Source organism: Stenella coeruleoalba (genome assembly GCF_951394435.1).
Source record: "Stenella coeruleoalba genome assembly, chromosome: X".
NCBI classification, from domain to species: Eukaryota; Metazoa; Chordata; class Mammalia; order Artiodactyla; family Delphinidae; genus Stenella; species Stenella coeruleoalba.
The window spans coordinates 118,636,056-118,656,288 of NC_137152.1; the positions used below are offsets into that span (position 1 = coordinate 118,636,056).

General features: G+C 46.8%; 1 protein-coding gene across 4 annotated transcripts in view; it reads left to right on the forward strand.

Moving 5' to 3' along the window:
* Nucleotides 1–2,098: 2,098 nt before the first annotated feature.
* Nucleotides 2,099–20,233, forward strand: part of AFF2 (ALF transcription elongation factor 2) — a 492,108-nt gene continuing 473,973 nt past the window's right edge. For all 4 annotated transcript variants that reach the window (XM_079909775.1, XM_079909777.1, XM_079909776.1 and 1 more), the window contains exon 1: nucleotides 2,099–2,421. In XM_079909775.1, the coding sequence (XP_079765901.1) occupies nucleotides 2,375–2,421 (47 nt within the window). In that variant the 5' untranslated portion in view covers nucleotides 2,099–2,374. The remainder of the gene's footprint in view (nucleotides 2,422–20,233) is intronic.

Consider the following 20,233-nt stretch of genomic DNA (forward strand, 5'->3'; position numbering starts at 1 on the left):
GAGCAGGGCAGTCCCTGCCGCCTCAAGGGCTCAGAGTCTAGGGCTGAAGACTTGGAACTGCACGAGTAAAAAAGGCACAGAGATAATTTGAAGATCCCTGGCACCATTTTTGCCAATAGCTCTTCTGCCCTGGAGTCTTTGACCAGAGGAGTTTACAAATAGACAAGGCAATTTGCAATGTAGTCTTCCCTTGTCTGCCCATTGGTTGATCTGCAGTCAGTTAGCTTAGTATTTGTTAAGAACTTGGCGCTCTGCAAAATAAATAAACAAAGCAAAGCCTCATGGGATGCCACAGTTGCAGAATCTTAGTGTCTTGTTTCTGTATGTTAGTGACATGCTTTTTTTCCCATATAAAGAATATGAAAGAGACCAAACTCTGGGCCCCTTCAAGCTCAGATTCTGAAGCCCTCCACCTCTTGGAGCTGCAGCACCTTCTACTGGGTTCAGCTCTACCTAAATGGGCTTCCCAGATTCTCAGTTCCAATGTCAGTTCCCCCGTTAGGAGAAATGTCAGCTCCTGGGCAAATTACCTGGTCTCAGTGCCTCACTTTCTTCTGGAAAAACAAAGTAAAGAAAATCTATTTGGGTGATTTTGAGAATATGAGATAATATTAGAGAAGCAGATTCAAACAGAAAGGACAACAACAGAGTAGCAAGAGCCACATGGCACCGCGATCAAGCCTCTTTTACAAAATGAGCCTCAGAGAAGAGACTTACTCGCTCAGTCACACAGAGAACCAATGACAGTATCGGACACAGTCAGAACCCAGCTCTGTCAGTGCTCAGTCTACTGCTCTTTCTAAGAGGGTCCTCACCTTAGGCTCTCAACAATGCACCAATACTATTTTGCTTGCACGATGACATGAAGAAGGCAAAGAAGAGGTCGGGGACTCCAGGGTATTCCTGTTCCTGAAGTGTCAGACCCCGGCCCCGCCCCTTCCAACACCGCTTTCTGGCGTCAGAGGCCAGGAAGCCTTTCCCCAAGGGCATTGGCTAAAGGGATCCACCCGATCCTGGACCACCAGTGGAGGCTGAAGGGAGGGAGGAAGCTGCACGTGGAGAGAGATTCTCCGTCCAGAAGGGAGACAGGCAGTCAGAGGGTGGGATGATAGTGGGACACACTCGGAGGATTTCCCATTTCCCAGAGCAGGAAAGTGCAGAAGCCCTCTGCCCAAGGCACGCGGTGGTTGTGCGGAGAAGGTGGTAGTGCAACCCAGTTGCCCAGCGTCCTAATCCGGAACCCAAGGACCACACAGTGTGGTCCTCGTGCCTACCCTTGCAGCCTACAGAATCCAGGGCCCAGAGCTTGCGGACCTACTAGGTGCGCAACGCGCCCTGCAGCCCGGCAAGGCACTGCGGCATGCCTGACCGGCCCGGGTGCGGACGCTCGGCGCCGCGGGGACGGTGAAGGTGACCGCCTTCTCCTTCCTGGCCCCGAGTGCTCTGCGCTGCGGGGCCGAGGGATGCTTGGGCCCACCAAAGTTTGCTCCAGTACTCGGGGGCCCGAGGAGCGTCCCCGGGCAAGGACTGCGCGCGCCGCAGCGGGGGTCGACCCCCATCCCCGAGGCAGTTTGTGCGCTCTTTTCTGGTTCCGAAGCGTAACTCCCAGTTGTGGGAGGAGGTAGGGGTTCCGAGAGAGGGTCTCCTTCCCGAAGCCTGCCTCCTGGCCCCGCCGGCCACCCTCCCGCATCCCTGCAACTGCTCCTCCGGGCGGGACCCGGGCCCGGCTCCCCAGTTCTGCGGCCGCTCCCACCAGCTGATTTTGACAGAGGGGGGTCCCGGGCGGCGCGCGCGGGCGGAGCGAGCCCCTGCCAGATCCGGGGATGATAATGTGCCGGCTCCATGTCGCGGCTTCGGGCTGTCCAGGCTCCGCCCCCTGTGAGTGTGTAAGTGTGTGATGCTGCCGCGGCCGCCGCCGCCGCCTGTGCAGCCGCCGCCGCCGCCGCCGCCGCCGCTGCCGCCCCGGCTGCCGCGCCGCGCCGCGCCGCTGCCGCTGCCCCGGCCGCCCCCGCCGCCGCCGCCGCCGCCGCCGCCGCCGCCGCCGCCGGCCCGCAGCCCGCCAGGCGGGCGGCCTCGCCGGCTCGAGCCCGCAGCGGCTGCCGCCGCAGCGTCGGGGCGCTGGGCGCGCGGGCAGCCGCGGACCGAGCGGAGCCGAGCGGGCGGCCAGGCACTTGCCCGCCCGGTGCCGCCGCCGCCGTCGCCGCCCCAGAGCGCAGGACCCGGCACCTCCGGCGCCCGCCGCCGCCGCCGATGCGGCCCGGGCACTTTTAGCCGGGCGGGAGGGCCGGAGAGCAGCGAGCGAGCCGCGCCGAGAGCCGCGCAGACCCGTCGCCAGCAGGGACGGACGCCCGGCCGCCGCAGCCGCCCGGCCGCTATGGATCTATTCGACTTTTTCAGGGACTGGGACTTGGAGCAGCAGTGGTAGGTGTTGATTTTTGCCTTCTCCTTGGCTGCGCGAGTCCCTGGGCCGGGGCTGGGCTTTTCGCCTTTGTTAAGAGGAGCCGGGGTTTGGTGGGGCGCCCGGGACGCCTTCCCACTTGCTCTTGGCCACCTCTGGCCCCGGCCGCCGCGACTCCTCGGTCGGGTGCCCGGGTGGGGGGAGGTGCGGACCGAGGGAGGGAGGCAGGTCCCCAGGGCGTCGTTTGACACTCCAAGTCCAAAGAGTTGCGTCTGGCCCAAATCGGATCCGGTGCTGCCCGGGGGCTGAGGCGCGCGACCTCCGCCGGGATTTTCTCCCCGAACGGCTGGCCGGGTGGCCTTCCCAGCGCACCGGATGCTGCCCGCCCGAAATGCCCCCAACTTTCCAGGTGCCCGACGCCGGCGGCCGGCCGCGGGGGGCAGGCAGCGGCGAGGTGCCACCGGCGGCCCTCCGCTTCCTCGGCGGCCACCGCCCCCGCCGCCACCCCGGTCCCCGCACGGCGCGGCGCGCACACCTTCCCTGCCACCCGCTCGGCCCAAGTTCCCCGCACTCGGGCGCCGAGCGGCGGCTTCGGGGGCCACCGCGCGGGGGACACCCGGTCCGGGCCGACCGCGGCGTCTGGCTTTCCAGACTGAGGGTTTTTGAAGTTGGCCCCTAAAGTTGGCCGCTCCGACGTCAACGCACATTTAATTAGCGGCCGGGCCCCCGTCCGCCCCCCACTGGGAGGCAGCCGCAGGTTTGTGGGTTTAATGGGCACCCAGCTCGGATTCACAGGTTTAGTCGGCTCTTCCCCAAATACCGTCAGCTTGTCCCCGAGAGGTTTGTGAAAGATGGTGCAGAGGTGACTGGGGAGCCGGAAAGTTGTTAGTCTGCGTGATGCGCGCGCGCGTGTGTATAAATAGATATGCGTATCTATTAACTTTTACAGAAGCTTCACCTCCTGCACCAACGTTATCACTGTTAATTTGTCATAACATTCTAACGTATCGATTTCCCCCCACAGCCTATGGAATTAGACGGGGGGAAGGCGCGGCGGCAGCGACTTCGAATTGCACTCTTGGCTATTGCCTTTTCAAATGTAGTTGGAATAATCTATAGTAGCGACCGACAGTGCGAAATCTTTTGCAATGTTAAGGTACTGGCAGCCGTTGACGATGAATGCTGTGTATTTTTACAAGGATTTCCCTTTGCTGATGTGATATTTTAGGCAATCTCCTTCTTTAGAAAAGGGTCATACTCTTAGCCAATAGCTTCATCATGTCAATCATGACTCCTTTAGTTGCAAATCCAAGATAATCAGAAGTTAAATACATTTTATTTTACAGCGATTCCGGGTAAATCCTTGAAGCCACAAATTACACTGTATCAGTATTAATCTGTAAGGCATTTTTGATACCATGCAGGGTTTTATCAGCTGTGCAGAAAAACAGGTTACGGTTTTTAACAACCATGCTGTTGTTATTTAAAAGTAAAGATCACGGTAAAATTACTGCTCAGTTAAATATTACGCTCCTGTGTACAGCCTTTACCCTGCTTTGCTGGTTTATTTTGCACACCACTGATAACCACAGCATTACTATTTGCATACAATTTGCCTAATACATGGTGTGGGTAACATCATTAATTTAACAGACGTTATAAGTGATTTTGTGGGTGTAGTTCAAATGTTAAACATATATACAAGGTATTAGGTTTTTAAAAACATGTTTATTATATTGTTTTAATTTCAGTTTAATCTTAGGCACATGCAGTTGCATATTTAAAGGAGGTGGGCTCTTTTAGTTGTGATTTCTTTTTGTCCCTTTTTGGAAACTATCCCTGACTATGCCACATCAGTTAAGAAACATGCAGACTTGGACACTCCGTGGATATTATGTGAAATACCGATGAATTAGTATAACGCGTCTGCATAAATAAGCTGGCCTTTTCCCTCTGTGCACACGTTCCAGGAAAATTTCTCCTTCTTACTGTTTGATCGTGAGGGGCAAGCTTCCTTATGCATCTGTGTTTGTAAACATTTGTAATGCGGTTGTGCGCCTGTGTGTTGTACACCCCGACAGAGAAAAGGAACATCAATGTGAATAGTGGATGAACTAAAAAGCTTGCTATTGCCTTGAATGGGAGTGTGTACCTTTCCAAACTCTCTTTGGACATTCAGAGCATGCCAATTACATGTTCATTATATGTTTACTTCCCCTCCTGGGGAGCAAGTAGTTGCTTAGACTGATGGCATCCATTGCTCCCCACCCCTAACTCCCCAGGAGGTCCTAGGAAGAAAAAGGCGCCAGCCAAGTTAAGGATCTCATTTCCATTGGATCTCTTCTCAGCAGTCACTTGTGGAACAGAGAGCTCTGAGCCATCTCTACCGCAACCCTAGATGTCTGACAATAACTGGATCAGGCCAGCTAAAAAACAAACTCATCTTCCAAGACTTAATGAGGAAAGACTTTACAGACACAGGCATCTGTGTCATTTGCAAACACTAGACTACAGTAAGCAAAAAGTGCGCGCCCACTTAGAGACACACACATTTGTCAGGAGGAATGCAAATGGAAAGGATGGGGCACGGGTGACTGCAGTGTGGATGTGCCGAGTCTGGGAGTGCTCGGTGCCTAACGGAACAGAGCCCTGGACTTCACACACCGGCAAGAATCTCTTAATGGGTCATGCTCTGGAGTCGATTAAAGGGCCAGAGCTCTCGTTCTTCAAGATTCCTGGGTGAATGAGCAATGTTCACCTGTGTCTGAGTTTAATATGAACCATTCTGTGAAGGAAGAGGAAGGCGCAGATGGCTGTGTGCACCAAAGACACCACTTGCTCTTAAAAAAAAGAAAAAAAGGTAAAGGGAAAAAAATCAAATTTTATCGTTGAAATCACTCCGTAGACTTGTCTGTGGTAACCCAGTAAATGAATTCTTGAGGTGTCTGGAGATCACGTGGCTAGATTTGGACTTGTTTACCAGCAAAATCCGAGGGCCTACCAAGTGCACAGCCTTTCCACCCTGCAAGCACCCCTCCCGTATTGATTAGGTGTTGCTTCGTGACAGGCCGAGGTTTTTTGTAGAGATGCTTATCTTCTTTTTATTATTGAAAAAGAAAGAAGGAAAGAAGGGAAGATAGATACAGCAAAGGGCTCATTCTAAAAAATAAAAAGGGAAAAGGAAACCACTGTGATAGCAAAGTCACAATGTTCAAAAGCCTGGTGAAGATTGTAGTTAAGCCGTTGCGACAGTGGCCGACTTCTCACAGCGAAGGACGGGGGCCGGCATCCATGGTTTGTAGTTTTTATGTGGTGTCTCACAAGTAGCCTAATTAGAGGCGAGCTTGCAAACGGGCAGTTATACAGGAAGAGACTTAAACTCACTAAACTGTTATATAAATAGAAAGTTCAAAGGTCTGTGTGGGGCCGTCCAGGCTGGGAAGGGGCCATGTGCGGGCCAGGCTTCTCCTCCCCCGGGGCTGCCCCAGCAGCCCCGCTTTCCCCAGTTTCCCTCAGCCATGGGGGGCGGGGACCCTGCTCTCCAGACAAAAGTGAACTGTTTCAGCTCCAGCTGGGCATGGCCCATGCACTGCAGCAGCCCGGCTGCTTCCCCCTGCTCTGCGCACACAGATCTTGGAGGCCTCCTGCGCTGCAATCCTCCGGAAGAGTGGAAGAGGCCTGTTTATGGATGGGAAGGTCGGGGAGAGACAGGGAACGCAACCTTGGTCTACCTGGGGGTGGCAGGAATGTGGAGGGGGCGGGGCGGCGCCTCCAGGTTGCCAGGATTTCTCTTTCTCTACCTCCAGCCATTTATCTTTCCCCCTCCGCCTCTGTTTGTTTTCCACTGCAAGGGAGACAGTCAGTGGTCTTTTTTTTGCTGGTACAATATGCATTCTCCGGCTTGTTTGAGCATTCATTCAGCAAACCACTTGGGCTTGAGTTTCTTAAGGGAGTATATGGGAGGGCGAGACTCAAGGTGGTGAAATTAGCTAGTGACGAGGTCTCCTCCACACCCACTGAAACCCCCAAAGATAAATGCTGTCCCCGTAAATCTTAGAAGGCACGTCTATTGGACAAGGAAGAAAATTATCTCATGTTAGAAATCAGTTTAATGATACATGAATTGTTTTGCTAATGATTCAGTCAAGCATTTAACAACTTTAAAATATACAAATCAAGATTGAAAACGACTGCCTCAAATATGAATCTGTCATTATAGACATAAACGAGATTCCAAACATTTAAGCGTTTTGTAGATGGATAAAAATTATATCGTATTTAAACATGCTCATTATTGTTGAATAGGAATGGTTTTAATGTGCTGAACCTTTATTTCATGCCCATTATTCTTAGCTGAGACTATTTCTTGCATGAAAAATCTGCACATATTTAACAATTTCAGAATCGTAAAAGCCCAATAAAATGGCCATCTCTGGAACAATCTAGAAGCCATAGTCCTATGAGCTTATAGCTCATACCTCAGAAAGGGAAACTACCACATACTTGATTAGCCTGTCATGTAGACAAAACAACTGGTACAGTGACTACATTTTTCACTTTTAATTTTGTCTTTTTCTGATTGCTGTGGGATAAAGAAAGAGATTTTAAAAACTTGTTTACTGATAATGGAAAGAAATGTGTTGCTGATTTAAGAACTCAAGACCACAACCTGGAGAAACCTTTCTGAGGAGTGTGTCGTGTGTGTGTGTGTGTGTGTGTGTGTGTGTGTGTGTGTGTGTGTGTGTGTGTGTTTCACCTGTACCTGTAGTAGGACGCATCCTCGTTGTTGCTACTGTTATTTGGGTGTTTACTCTGTGCCCCAAACATGACGGAGTAGCTAGTGCTTTAAATACTCAGTCTCACTTAATCCTTCAGACAACTTTATGAGATGGGACCTATTATGATTTCCATTTTTGGATGAAGAAATGGAGGCAGTAGATACTCAGTGATGCAATTCAGGTTCCAGCCTAGATGGAGCTGATCCCAGAACCTGCACCAGCAACAACTGACATATTGTCTGAGCCTTTCCAACAGGTGGGATCCTTCTCCATACATCATCTCATTCGGTCATTGTGAATCAGAACGTACACGTGTTATTCCCATTTTACAGATGAGCAAACAGCCCTGGAGAGGTTGATTGACTCACCTAAGTTCACACAGCCTGGTTAGTAGTAGGGCTGGGTCAGGAATCCGCATCTCCCAATTTCCAGCTCAAGTGCCTTTCTGCAAAACCTCATTGCCTATTATTTATTGTTCCTGTGTGGGTTCGAGCATTTAGCTCTCACTGAAACAAACGGATTGGACTGTGTATATGATGCTTGTGTAAAAAAAAGAATCTGTGGAATTACCATGTAATCGACTAGCCATGGAACTCTGCTTTTTTCTTTTAATTGAATAAGGAACAATTTATGTAATGGTACAATCCCTTAGCACTTCTTTCATGGATGCCCCTTTAATGAAAACGTATGAATGGCAAATTACAATATGTGTATTGTAATTTGCCATTCATATATAGTATGTATAATATATATATATAGATGGCAAAACTCAAGTCCTTGAGAACTGTCCATTTAAATTCGAATACCCTAATTTTGAAGATTTGGTACCTGAACTTAAAGAAGGCCATGGTATATTGTCTAGTTAATTGGGAGCCTCAAAGCTGGGCATAGGAGCTTGATAACATTTCTTTCCAAAGCTTTATAACTTACCACATCTATCATTTGATTTGATTCTCACAATAACCATGTGGGTTTGTCAGGACTGGTCTTACTGGCTCCGTTTTGTAGACACGAAAACTGAAGTTCAGAGAGGTTAAGTGACTTGCCTAAGTTTTCACAGTGTGTGGATGGTCTCAGGGTTTGTGTTTAGTGTTCTTTTCACTGAGTCACTACTGTTGCATTAAGTCGTTTGTGTTTAGATAGCCACACCGCTTCCTAGGCAGTGGCGTACGCCCTCTCGCATCATTCAGCACAGTGCCTTTCCCATTACAGGTGCTCAAGAAACATGTGTTGATTGATATGAGAGCCCCATCAGCTCCAAGAGGGCTCTATGCAAATGCTTCTGTCTTCCAAAGACAGTTGCTTAGATCCTGGTGGTAATACCTCCCCTCTGCCTGCCTGATAGTGTTTTAATTGTAACTTTTTGAAGGTCTCCTAGCCAGTCTGGTCTCTTGCGCAGAAAGTAACGAGAAAGAAGGATGGTAACCAAGAAAAGCTTAATAGGGAAAGGCAAAACTCGAACCCCTGTTATTTATCAGTGTGCTTAAAAAAATAGATTTCTAGGAATCCTAAGATATGCTTAGAACTGAGAAAACCAGCTTTGAAGGTAGAGGGGTACAGGACTGGTATTGTGTCTCAATCTGTGCGGAGAACGTTGAAGAAGTATGTGTGACAAAAATCTGAAGAAGAATTGAGTGGTCGGAGGGTTGGGATTCCTCCAGCTTTCCTTGAGTTTCAGCCTTTATGCCTTGTATTTCATCGTGAGAAGCCTGTTTTTCTACTTAACTGTAGCAGATCCACGCCATAAATTATCATGACTGTTAAACAAAGGTCCAGCACTGGGTTCCTCTAATGTAAAACTTTTATGTTGCACTTTAATGAAATTTTATATGCATGTTCAAAGCGAGGCACACTTTATACCATGGAGAGGGCGGTGCTCGCAATTGTTGAATTTATTTTAAAGTAAATCTTTTCGATGACCTTAGCTGCTAACATCCACCTACTTACTGAGCTGAGAGAAATGATCTGAGTGCTTAAATAAAATGGCCTGATTTAAGCAGGGCTGACAATAGCCCTCCAGCTAGAATCTGATTTTGATTATGAATTGCTTAGTTTATGGAATGCTATTCTTCATATACCTGTGCATTTTGCTTCATTTTGAAAAGAAAATCAGCCAGTGATTGAAAGGAATCTTTGATTTGGTTGTTCAAGAGGCTTGTGCTGGTCTAGGAAGGTATAAAGGCCACACATTGGGAAATAAGCTAAGGAAACAGGTTGTGTTTTCATTACAAAGTTAAAATCACTCATCTGTTTATTTTTTTCAATGTTCATTTTGCTGGAGAAAAGGAAAAGAAGAAACCCATCACTTCCATCCCATAAAGAATGGGGTTTTTTTTTTGCTTAGATTTCCAAATAATAGTTCTTTGCATCATCGACCGGCTTCAGTGAAAACCAGGTCTCAGTAGCAGATACTGGTGGCCTTGATTAAACCATATTCCTGGAGTCCAGATTTTGTGTTTTGTAGGCCACATATCTCCTGGCAATAGCATTGAAATGGTTTCTTTTTATATAAATAAAAAATAAAACCCTACTCGTCTTGTAGTGGTGCTGCATTGTAACCTGGGCTTTAACAGTCAGTGGGAGAAGTTTCTTAGGAGTCTGATGTCTCCTTGGCCTTTGGGTCTCTAGTGTGATTTGATCAAACCAACCCACCAGAAGGAGCGTGTTATGAGGACACTTTAACCTTCTGACTGTGGCAATATGTACACGACGCCCTAACTGTCCAGTGAACAACGAGAAATGCAATCGCAGAGGCTTTATTTCTCCCTCCAGGATGTCAGTCAACTAATTTCTTTTAATAAATTAATATTCCAAAGGGACTGGTGGTTCCACGCCAGGTCGGCACAGCCACAGTAACTGAATTAAATTCCAGCGTGATGGATGTTTTCGATGGAGTGCCGTGGAATCCTGGAGAGGTCTCATCAATTAGCCATTATTTATTTGCTGGCAAAAGCCTTGGCTCAGGTGTGTAGATATTCATCAGTTCCTCAAACCCAGTGTTTCAAGACTGGAGGGCCCTTCACCATCATCTGGTCCAGCCTCCTCTTCATACAGATGTGGAGACCAAGGTCCAGGATGGGAAAATAGCTTGCCCAAGGACGTACAGTCCATACGTGACAACGCTAGGTCAGGTCCGGAGCTCTCGTGTCCTGGTTCAGTATTTGTCACCCTCTCCAGAACTGTCTGCACTGTGTACCTGCTCTGTGCCCAGCGCTTTGCTCGGCAGTCACTTTTAGGGGGAGATAAAGGAATGTAGAAGATGACCTCTGGCCCCACTGACTTGACAGTGGAATGTAGACCTGGATTGGGGGGAATGGTGTGGCATGGATGTAAGTAAAATAGGAATTTAGGGAGAGAGAGGGAACGTGAGCTAGAGGAGGAGAAGCAGTCCTCCGCAATGCCCAGAGCGAACTGGAAAGCCAGAAATGGGGGCTGTTTAGCAGACCAGGAGCAGCCGACACTTGCTGTTAAACAGTTGCCTTTGGACCCGGAGTTTACTGCTTGAATAGTAGCTCACGTTCATCACATAGTTGCTGAAGTTATGTTTTGCTGTGTGAGTGGAGTGTTCTCATTACCACTGACCACCATTTGCTGGGGAATAGCCACAGAATTCTGGACAATTATTTGACTGTCTGAATTATGTAAATATCGAGGCAAGCATTCTTGAAAGAAATACCAAATGAGAGTTTGTTTTCCTGAATCAGTTGAAACAAATGTTTGTAAGTTGGCACCATTGCTGGCAAAGTAGCGATTTTCGAAAGAAGCGTGTATCGCGGCTCTTGAGATGTACCCAGATATATCTGTTCTTTTGTTCTTTCTCCTTTTTAAAAAAAATTATGAGCTCATTTTTGTGGAAGGTGTGTATTGATGTTTTTCCTTTAGTCTTTCTTTTTCCTAAAGCGTAAGTTGATGCCTTCTTACCATCTGATTGGTGTTTACATCTGTGTTTATAATGAATTGTTTCGGCCACCAAATAATTCTTCGTCTGGCTGTCTCATCCTTCGAATCTCAGCTCTGTCTCTGGGAAGCCGCTAGCTACAATCCTCCTATACCTCCTGCGTCCCCAAACTCACATACTCTTGCCCCGTCGGGTTAGACACCCTTCCTCTGAGCTGCCATACTGCCCTGAACAGGCGTCCAATGCACCTGAGTTGTTTTGAGGGAGGAGAACATGTCTTTTATTGGTGTAATCCTAGTGTCTGGCCCGGAGTAATAGCCTAATGCAGCCAGTTCAGAGTGCAGCATCGTCGGCTTGTCCGATTCATTCAGGCGCCATGCTAGGTCTTCAAAATATTACCTCTAGGTGGGAAGCCATAATGAATCACATTAATAATAATGAGTGAAAATAATAATTAGAGCTTACATTTCCTATGTGATGGCTCTGATTTGTGTTATCCGAGTTCCCTATTTTACAGGGCAGGGAAACTGGGACAGAGGGGTTCAGCGACTTGCCCAAGGTCACACGGATAGTATGCTGCAGAGCTGCAGTTAACGCACAGGCTGTGAATACTTAGCTGAGCTGCTAGCCCGTGATGATGCCCTGGGAGAGATGCTAGAATAGTGGCAAGCCCTGTGTGCTTCGGGGCTTGGCAGCGGACTGGGCTGATGAGGCCTTTGGCACTCATCTTTAGTACTTACAAGCCAGCATTGGGTTGGAGTCCATAACCATATATGAGGTGTAACTGCCCTGATATCTACTCCAACAAGAGATGCTCGATTCGCTCCTCTTTGGTGTAAGCACAAGATTCGGTGCTCGGGAGGAAGATGCATTGAACGTGGGCTCAATGAGGGGGGAGTTCTTGGGGGGCGGCATTATTTACCACTGCATCTGCAGTGCTTAGAAGAGTGGCACACAGTAGGTGCTCAGTTACTTTTTGTTGACTAAATCAATGGGTTGATATACAGTAACCTGCTTAATGCTTTGTGTGATCAGATTTGTGAAGAGATAGTTCAGAGGTGCAAGAATGAGGTCTAAGAGAAGATCTAAAATCACGACGGTCAGACAGGTAGGTACAGGTAGACGTGTTCAACAGCTAGGCTCCTAGTTTTATAAAGTAAGTCTCTCTGTGCGCACCTGCTTGCTAGGAATCCTGTGGGGAATTCTTTGTTGATGAGCGTAATCTCTCCTAAGCAACGCTAAACTCATCAAATTTGTGATTTTAGATTGTTACGCATAGCGGTTTCTTTTTGCGAGGTGCACCTGCATTTAGTATCTATGACAATGCCGTAAGGGTAATTTTGCAGACTTTTTTTTAAAAAACGTGTCTTAAATTGTTACTGTCATCAGAATGGGGCTTTCATGTAGTACAAAGGTGGAGGGGAGAGCATGCCTTCAACGTTTGCTGAATATTCGTCTCCGTACTTTGATAGCATTTTTTCCTGTGAGCCTGCTGCCTTGTTCCTGTTTCTTGTTTGTCCTTCCCTCCCTCCCTCCCTCCCTCCCTCCTTCCTCCCTTCTTTCTTTGTTTTAAAAATAGCTCCTGCTTTGGAGGCTAACCTAGGATTTGGGTTTTCCTAACGTATTTTTAGACCGAACACATATTCTATTTATGCCTCTGGAGGATTCAGATTGCAGTTTCATCTCAAGGATGTGCAGAAAAGTTTCCCTATGTGTTCATTTTGCAGCACGCTGTAAGATGGTTTGAGAGCCAGCGTAAGAGAACTCGTATTTGCCAAGCACTGTGTTCCATGCTTTACACACACCACCATATTGAACGAGCACCCCAGCAGATAGGTGTTTTTCCCCTCTGCCTTCACAGAGTTGGACATCAGCTGTATCAGAGTTGATGGGTAACTTAAAACTTCAAGATGAATTAAAATTAACCTTGGGAAAAAAACTCTCTAAATATTATTTTTTTGTTTTTACAGTACACAGTTAAAGGTCATGAGATGCAGGTCAAGGAAGACAGAAAGATAAAAGGTGTTGAAGAAATCTAGGACATTTTAGTGGAGGTAAAGCGCCCAGTTCGCTAAACTAACCAGGCATTAAGTACATATTTGGAGGAGGAACTGTAGATACTTACGGGTTTTTAATAAATTAGGTCTCATAATCAGAAATGAAACATATCCAAGTATTAAAGATCCAGGAGGAATGCAAGAGCCATGATGATCTTTTTTAAAAAGTTAACTACTAAATATTAACCATATCCCTTTTGCTACAATTAGACATTTTGGCCAATTCGTTTGTTTTGCAGTTCTGTAACAGTTTAAACTTTAAACAGTTCACATGTATTCAGACCGCGAGTGATAAAAGTTCCTATCAAGAATGATGAAGATGATTATGGTTGGATTCTGTTAGCATTTCACCCTGAAATGACAATGAAATGCCAATGCACGCTCTAATGCCATTGAAAAATGACACCAGTGGCTTTTGTAAACCATCACAGTTACTCATATATTTTGAACAAAAAAATGGAAATTTGATGAACCTATTTCAAGAGGCTTGAAAAGTTAAAGTGAATTCTAACTGTAGATTAGTAGCAAATGATGACAGCAGAGCCAGTATTACCTCGGTTGATTAATTTATAAGGATACTGGTCAATGATTTTAACCAACAGCTATGCATAGTAAAATCCTAATGGGATCTGTCTGTTAAAATTACATAAAGTAGGGCATTTGATTTATTTCATAGTTTCTCAAAGCTCAATTTTAACTTCATACAAATAATGCATTAGTCACCCGGGATAAATGACACATTGAATAAAGTTGTGATTTTGTCTGCTTCACCTAATCTGATTTAGCACAGGATTACATCTGGCTTGCCTCTGGGTTTCTGGGGTGTGTAAAGAATGCCTTCTGGTTTGGGTGTAGCATTAAGAACTGCCATAGCTACAGCTAGGCAGCAAAACGGTTTATAGACATTGCCCCTCTTAATACACGATTAGCTGAAAGATGGGGTTGGTAACGAATTTGAGATTGGTTAAGTATTCAAGCCTGTAATATGTATTATGAAAAGTAAATTTAGCAAAATAGCACTGAAATCACTAAAATTCACTCTACCAAGTTAAAATGTGGGAGGACACCAAACTTTGCCTAGGTGCCTAACTGTAGCCCACCATTTCCAATGCCCTTGACCCTGGGGTTGGGGAGTCTTTTCCTTGGGCTGTGAATGCTACCGTGACTGCTCCAGGCAAGTACCTGCCTCTGAGTCTTACAGTGTCACCCATCCGGTTTCAGTGCCAAGTCTTGACTACCTTGTACACTCTGATCACCATTATTGCCATCTTTCTTTGGGTTCCTTGCCTCAATGGAAGATGGAAAGGTGAGTTTGTCCAGCAGAGAACCTTCGAAATCTGGTCGGCCTGCAATTGCATACCAAAATTGGAAGAAGGGGGGAGATTTTAAATTCGTGGCTGGCTGGAAATACGTAGGCTTATATTTTTAAGATTTAAAAAACATGATTAGTAGAAAGTCCATAGAACTTCATGGACGTCAGATAACTCTTAAAAACGAAGGCAAATGATGAAGTATGGGGTAAGTTTCCTGAAATTGAACATAATCATAAAAATTCAAGGAAAAGCAATATATTCTGCAAAATTTATGAGTTTTTTGGTGGGGAGAGTTTGCAGAGCTTGACAACCCCCAGTGCATCTGGCCTGGCAAATTCCTGTTTGTAATGAGAACCTTATGGGGTGCTGGGCCTCGGTTTTCTTAGGCAGGCCCGCTCCCCAGGGGTATCATAAATGATATGCGAGTCAGAAACTTCATGGCTCATGGCATTTCTCAGAGATGTTTTAGTTAAGCGGCCTCACCCAGCTACAGGGGCAGAAGTTGGGAAACGAGTCCCCTCATAAATCTTCGTTGAGCTTTAATTAATTAATTATTTTTTTTGCTGTCGTTCGTAGGAATTAGAAAGGGGGAAAGTAACTGAATGAATGTGCCTATATGACTCCACAGAAATGGTCCAGGGTCTTGGGTTCGTGTGACACACATTCATTTAACAGCAACAACGACACTAGCAGAAAACCGCAGGGGTGTAAATACTGGTAAGGAAAAGTTGAAGCTACAGAGCCAGAAACGGAAGCAAAAGGTGCGATGCCAGCGTTAGGGCTACTTTTGCAGTTTTCTTGTGTCTCCTCTTTCCTTCTCTTTCCTTTTATTCCCCACGGGCTGGGGAAGTTTGGAATCCATCACGGTCTCACTTGGGAACGTGGGCCTCACCTTGTGGGCTGTGCAGGGTGGTGTGCCTGCTAGGTCATGAAATGGGGATTTGTGAATGCGTGTTTGTTCAAACGTGTGCCAGCACCTGGATTTCCTGAATGAAGTTCTGATGCTACTTTTTTCTGAAAAGGAGTTCCAGCTATTTTAGTGGTGGTGATCGGGGGCGGGACAACCCCACGTTGAATGGGCTTGTGTAATGTGGGTCCTTGAACTCACTTCGCCTCTCCTGTGACTTCGGGCTCCTCTGTCAGTGTGCCCGGAGCCCAGCCAGACCTCAGCAGCCGTGAGGAAGAAGCCTGACGCTACTTCCAACTCCGCAGCGCTCCGCGCTCTGTCACCACCCCCCCCATCTCTGTCTTTGGGTTCCTGACATTTATTCCTGTAAACGGCACAGTAGTTGCAGTTTTATTCGCTTCCTTGGGTAGGTCTAATGCATTGACAACAGGACTGCCCCTCGCATGAGCATCACTGACCTCTTCAGTCCTCCTTTTAATCATACCTGTTACATGTGATAAATTTTCGGACTTGTTTACCCTTTCTTAGTGAGCTGGGATACTTACGGCAGTGTTTCGAAAGGGGAAAAACAACACTGCTTTCTGGGAGCCATTTAACTAATTTCTCCTAAAGACTGCTTGTGCATTTTATGAGAGCAATGTTTAAAAGGTTGTAGTGAATGAAGCAGCCTACACTGGAAAAAAAGAAAACATATTCTGGGGACAGAAGCCTTTAATATCTTGCAAGCTGTTTTATTGAATTCCAAGTTTCTGGTCCCAAACTGTTGCGGCGTCTTGAATTTAAACTGTCAAGTTATTAGACCTTCATGTTGAACAGAATGGAAAGACATTGGAAATCCTAACCGTTTTGCTTTGGCGAATTAAGCCGCACTTGTTTACGTGGCCGGCGTTTAATAATGAGGCTGAATTTTCATAAATAGACAATGGGTGAGGAGGCCTTCTTAGAGTCAGTACAGATACTCTGTATCCCTCTGGAACTATTAAGAGGAGAATTAAGGCTCTCTGTGAGCTACAGTCTTTTTTTCCCATAACGATAATCTCCCGTTTAAAACCTGAACTTTAAGAATCAGAAAAGCTATAAAAATCGAAGGAGAAATAGGAGCAATTTTCATGAATCCACGTGAACTACGTAGAGTAGTTCTCACGAAGGTGGAGGGGAGAGGAGAGGCGCTGGCTGCTTCTCCGGAGCGCCTCCTCCCAGGTACGCGTCCCGGCGCTTGTGGAGAGCCTTAGAGCTTCAGACCTTAACGGGGATCGGAGCTACGCCAGCTCCTTGGTCATCGCCTTCCCTCACTCTCCCTAGCAGTGCTTACCCAGCTTCTGCTGGTCCAAAAGCAAAAAACAAAACCAAAACCAAAATCGGAGGAGAATAAAACTTCCCTCTCACGGCAGCCAGTTCCTTCCTATCTGGGCAGTTCTGCTGCACATTCCATCATCTGTGAGAAAGGGCCACACAGAGGAAGTATAATGTCTTCTGCTCTCGTCAGCCCTCCCCGGGTCTGAGGGCAGCCCTGCCGTGTTCACCGTGTTCTCATTTCTCAGGGCAGGACGTCCCAGCACTGGGATAATGGCCTGCAGAGACTCACGGAGACCCTGTCTAGATACGTGTGTGGGAGGTGGCCAGGCCTGGAAGGCTCGAGCTCTATTTTTAGGGTAGATGGAACCAAGCGAGGCCTCGCCGCCTGGTCCACACACACTTTTTCAGAAGTTCGGCGCAAGAGCAGATCCTTACCAGCCTTTGCCCAGGGAAACCTCCCTCTGGGTATCTTTCCCTTTAATTGCCACAATATGGGAACCCCAGAGGATCGAAAGGCTAACAGGAGCTTTTCCAGAAGGAATGAGATAACTAATGTTGAACCCCGGTGCCTCCTGGGAAACTGCATCTCTCTCCCTGTGGCCATGTTGGCCTACACTTGGGAGATGACCATGGATCCCGTGTATGGAGTGGCCGCTGCACCTCAGGCAATCCTCCGAACGCCTTCCACATGTAAACTCTTCAACCTTCCGTAACCCTGTGAGGTAGTAGTCGTGTTCGTGATTGCCATTTTGATGATGGGGGAATTAAGTCACTTGCTCAAATCACACAGGCAGGTAGCGTAGGTAGCAGCAGAGCTGGGGTTCGAACCCTGGCGCCGTAGCACTGCCCTGTAATACAGCTCCTCAGAGGCAAGGCTTGAGCTGTTGCTCCGCGCTGGCCACCTCTGCACAAACTACTACTTGGATGGCGTGAAAAGCCCCTCTTCCTCTGACTGTGACCACGGCTTCCTCTTGCAAGATGCAGATTGGATCCGAATAGCATTCCACTCTGAGACAAAATCCTGGAGTGGTCCCACTCTCCTTGCAATGCGTACGGAAGCGTTCATCCGTTCCTTCATTCATCACATATGTGGTAGGTGTCTACATGGGCCAGGCACTGGGGATCTCATGGTGGCCATTGCATACATGGCCACTGGAGCCGGATCATTAAATGCTTAAAGTAGGATGAGAGTTGGGCAGAGGTCCCTCCAGTCGCAGGAACTGTGGCCCTCTTTAAGATGACAGAAACAGATACTCTCTGCCCACCCTTGAGGACCACTGCCCTGTTGATTCCTTCGGGAGATTTATGGGAAGGAGATCGACATGACAAAGAGGATGGGCCGGAGCCACAGCAAACCATTTCCAAAGACACTATTCTGAAAGGGCTTGAGTCATCAATCATAGGTGAAACGCATGGCACAGGGCATCTGGCTTTCTTTGTGGCTGCCAGGAAGCTAGACTGACCCAGCACTGCCTTGAATAATTTCTTCAGTGTCTAGTACTCATTATTTCCACCTGCTGTGCGAGAGGGATCTTAAGTCAAAATATAGCCCCTGTGACATTGCACCGCGCTGTTGATTACTGCAACCTTTCCGTCAGTATTCAGCAAACCACTTCCTGTACTGTACTACTGACGAGTTATTGTAAACCCCTGAATTCAGCTGTACGGTATGAAGTCTTTTTGCTAAAGGGACTCTAAACTGGTAAAGAATGTTTTCACACATCTTTGTCGTAGGGCATGCCCGTAGCTCTTCATAGGCATCCTAAGATGAAGAGTTTCTTGCTACCAAATGCTTTTTAGAAATATTTAGTTTAGATTCCAGACTAGAGACTCATCTTGACTTGGGCAAATAGTCTATTAAAGAGACTTTAGATTCCATTTTGTCCTGGGCGAGTCTTGGCCCTGGAGTATGGATTTGGCTAATAAGACCAAACAGAGCCAGCTGTGTTCTTCCAGAGAGCCACCTTGAGTATCAGCATGGGTGACAGATGACAGCCTTTGCTTCAAGAAGTTGATTGTACGTAATTGGGCAGTGGTCTGTTGTATTTTCAGTGCTTTGTCGGCGTGGCCCGTTCATCCTACAAGAGGAGTTAATACATGACTGCCCTGAGCAATGACCCCACATATGACTGAGCTTTGATGGGGAGGGGAAGGGGTGGCCTGTGGTGTTGGGTCACTTTCCACTTGAGTGGATGTTACCTCGTGGAGTTTTAGGTAGAGGAGTATGTATGTCTGGCGTTTAAGCTAAGACTGTATGACCCTTATCAGGAATGTTGTAGAGGGGATTCCAGCATTAGATAAAGGTTGAACTAGATGACCTTTGAGGTTGTTTCAACTGCTGAGTTTTTATGACACTTTAAAAGTCCTCAGGAGAAAACCTGCAGTAGAGGGCATTGGCTGTGAATCTCAAGCTTGCAATTGTTGGAAAATAACGCTCAAGTCAAATCACATTAAATTCACTTTAAAGTTTAAAAGTATAGAGCTCACAATGTTTTGCCTGACTTTTGGGGCGTGGGGTGTGAAGGGGAGATCAGGAAGATTACTGCCACATAAAATGCAAAAAACAATGAAAACAGCATCAACAGTCCAAATTTTTAAAAAAATTTGTTTTAATTAAAAGGATTGGAAATCACTGACATATATAGGCTTTTAAAATTTTTCTTGGCCGATTTGCGAGCTCGACACACGGAGCCTATTGGCGTTTTAACGGAACCTTATCTAAATAGAGGCTGTGCAGCCAGTGTCTTCGTGCGGGGACCTGACTCCCTTTGGCTATTGACGGGCTTGTTACAGAATGCGGTTGACTATTCTCCAGGTCAGGAGTGAGGTGTCAGCATCTCTCACAATGGAGAATGGATATTTACCTCCCTCTTCTCCACTCCCTTTCTGTGTGCTTCTGAAATAAAACCTAAGCATCTTTTTCATCTTTGTTCGTAACATCATGGACTAAATATTGCGGTCTTTAAACACACCTTTAGGTGAAATCACTCATAGCAATTTCTGGTTCAGTTCGGCTGGTAGTGAATGTCTGTCCTCCACTCATGTAGACGGAATAATACAAAGTGGAAGAAACTACAAATTCTTTTTAAAAATGGGAAAAAGAGAGCCTGAAAATTCAAAGAGGAATTTGAACCGTTCCTCGTGTCCATGGGCACATACTCCGCGTGTGGCAGTAAAATGGGCCATTCAAGACCTGAGGAAATAAGTTAATGATAATGTTTACCTGTGTGGGTATATACGTAGGTACTTATGTCCGCATGTATAGATACACATATCGGTACACCACATACATGCAAGCGTACATAAGCTAGCTGTAGATTCTAGGCTTTCGTGAAACTTGAACTCTTAAGATGTGTGCTCCTGATACCCTATCCCACCACCCTCTGTTCGCCTTTTTGTCTGGTTGAGGGCTGTTTTGTCTAAACAAATTATGCCATTATTTTATTTTAAACACTCTTTTTTTTTAAAGAAGAAAATAATCAATGCCAGATGCCCTGAACACTTGTGCATTGAAAGGAAAAAAAAAATCATATAAAACAAGCTTACATCTGAGATGCTTCAAAGAGGGAACTTTAACTCTCCAACA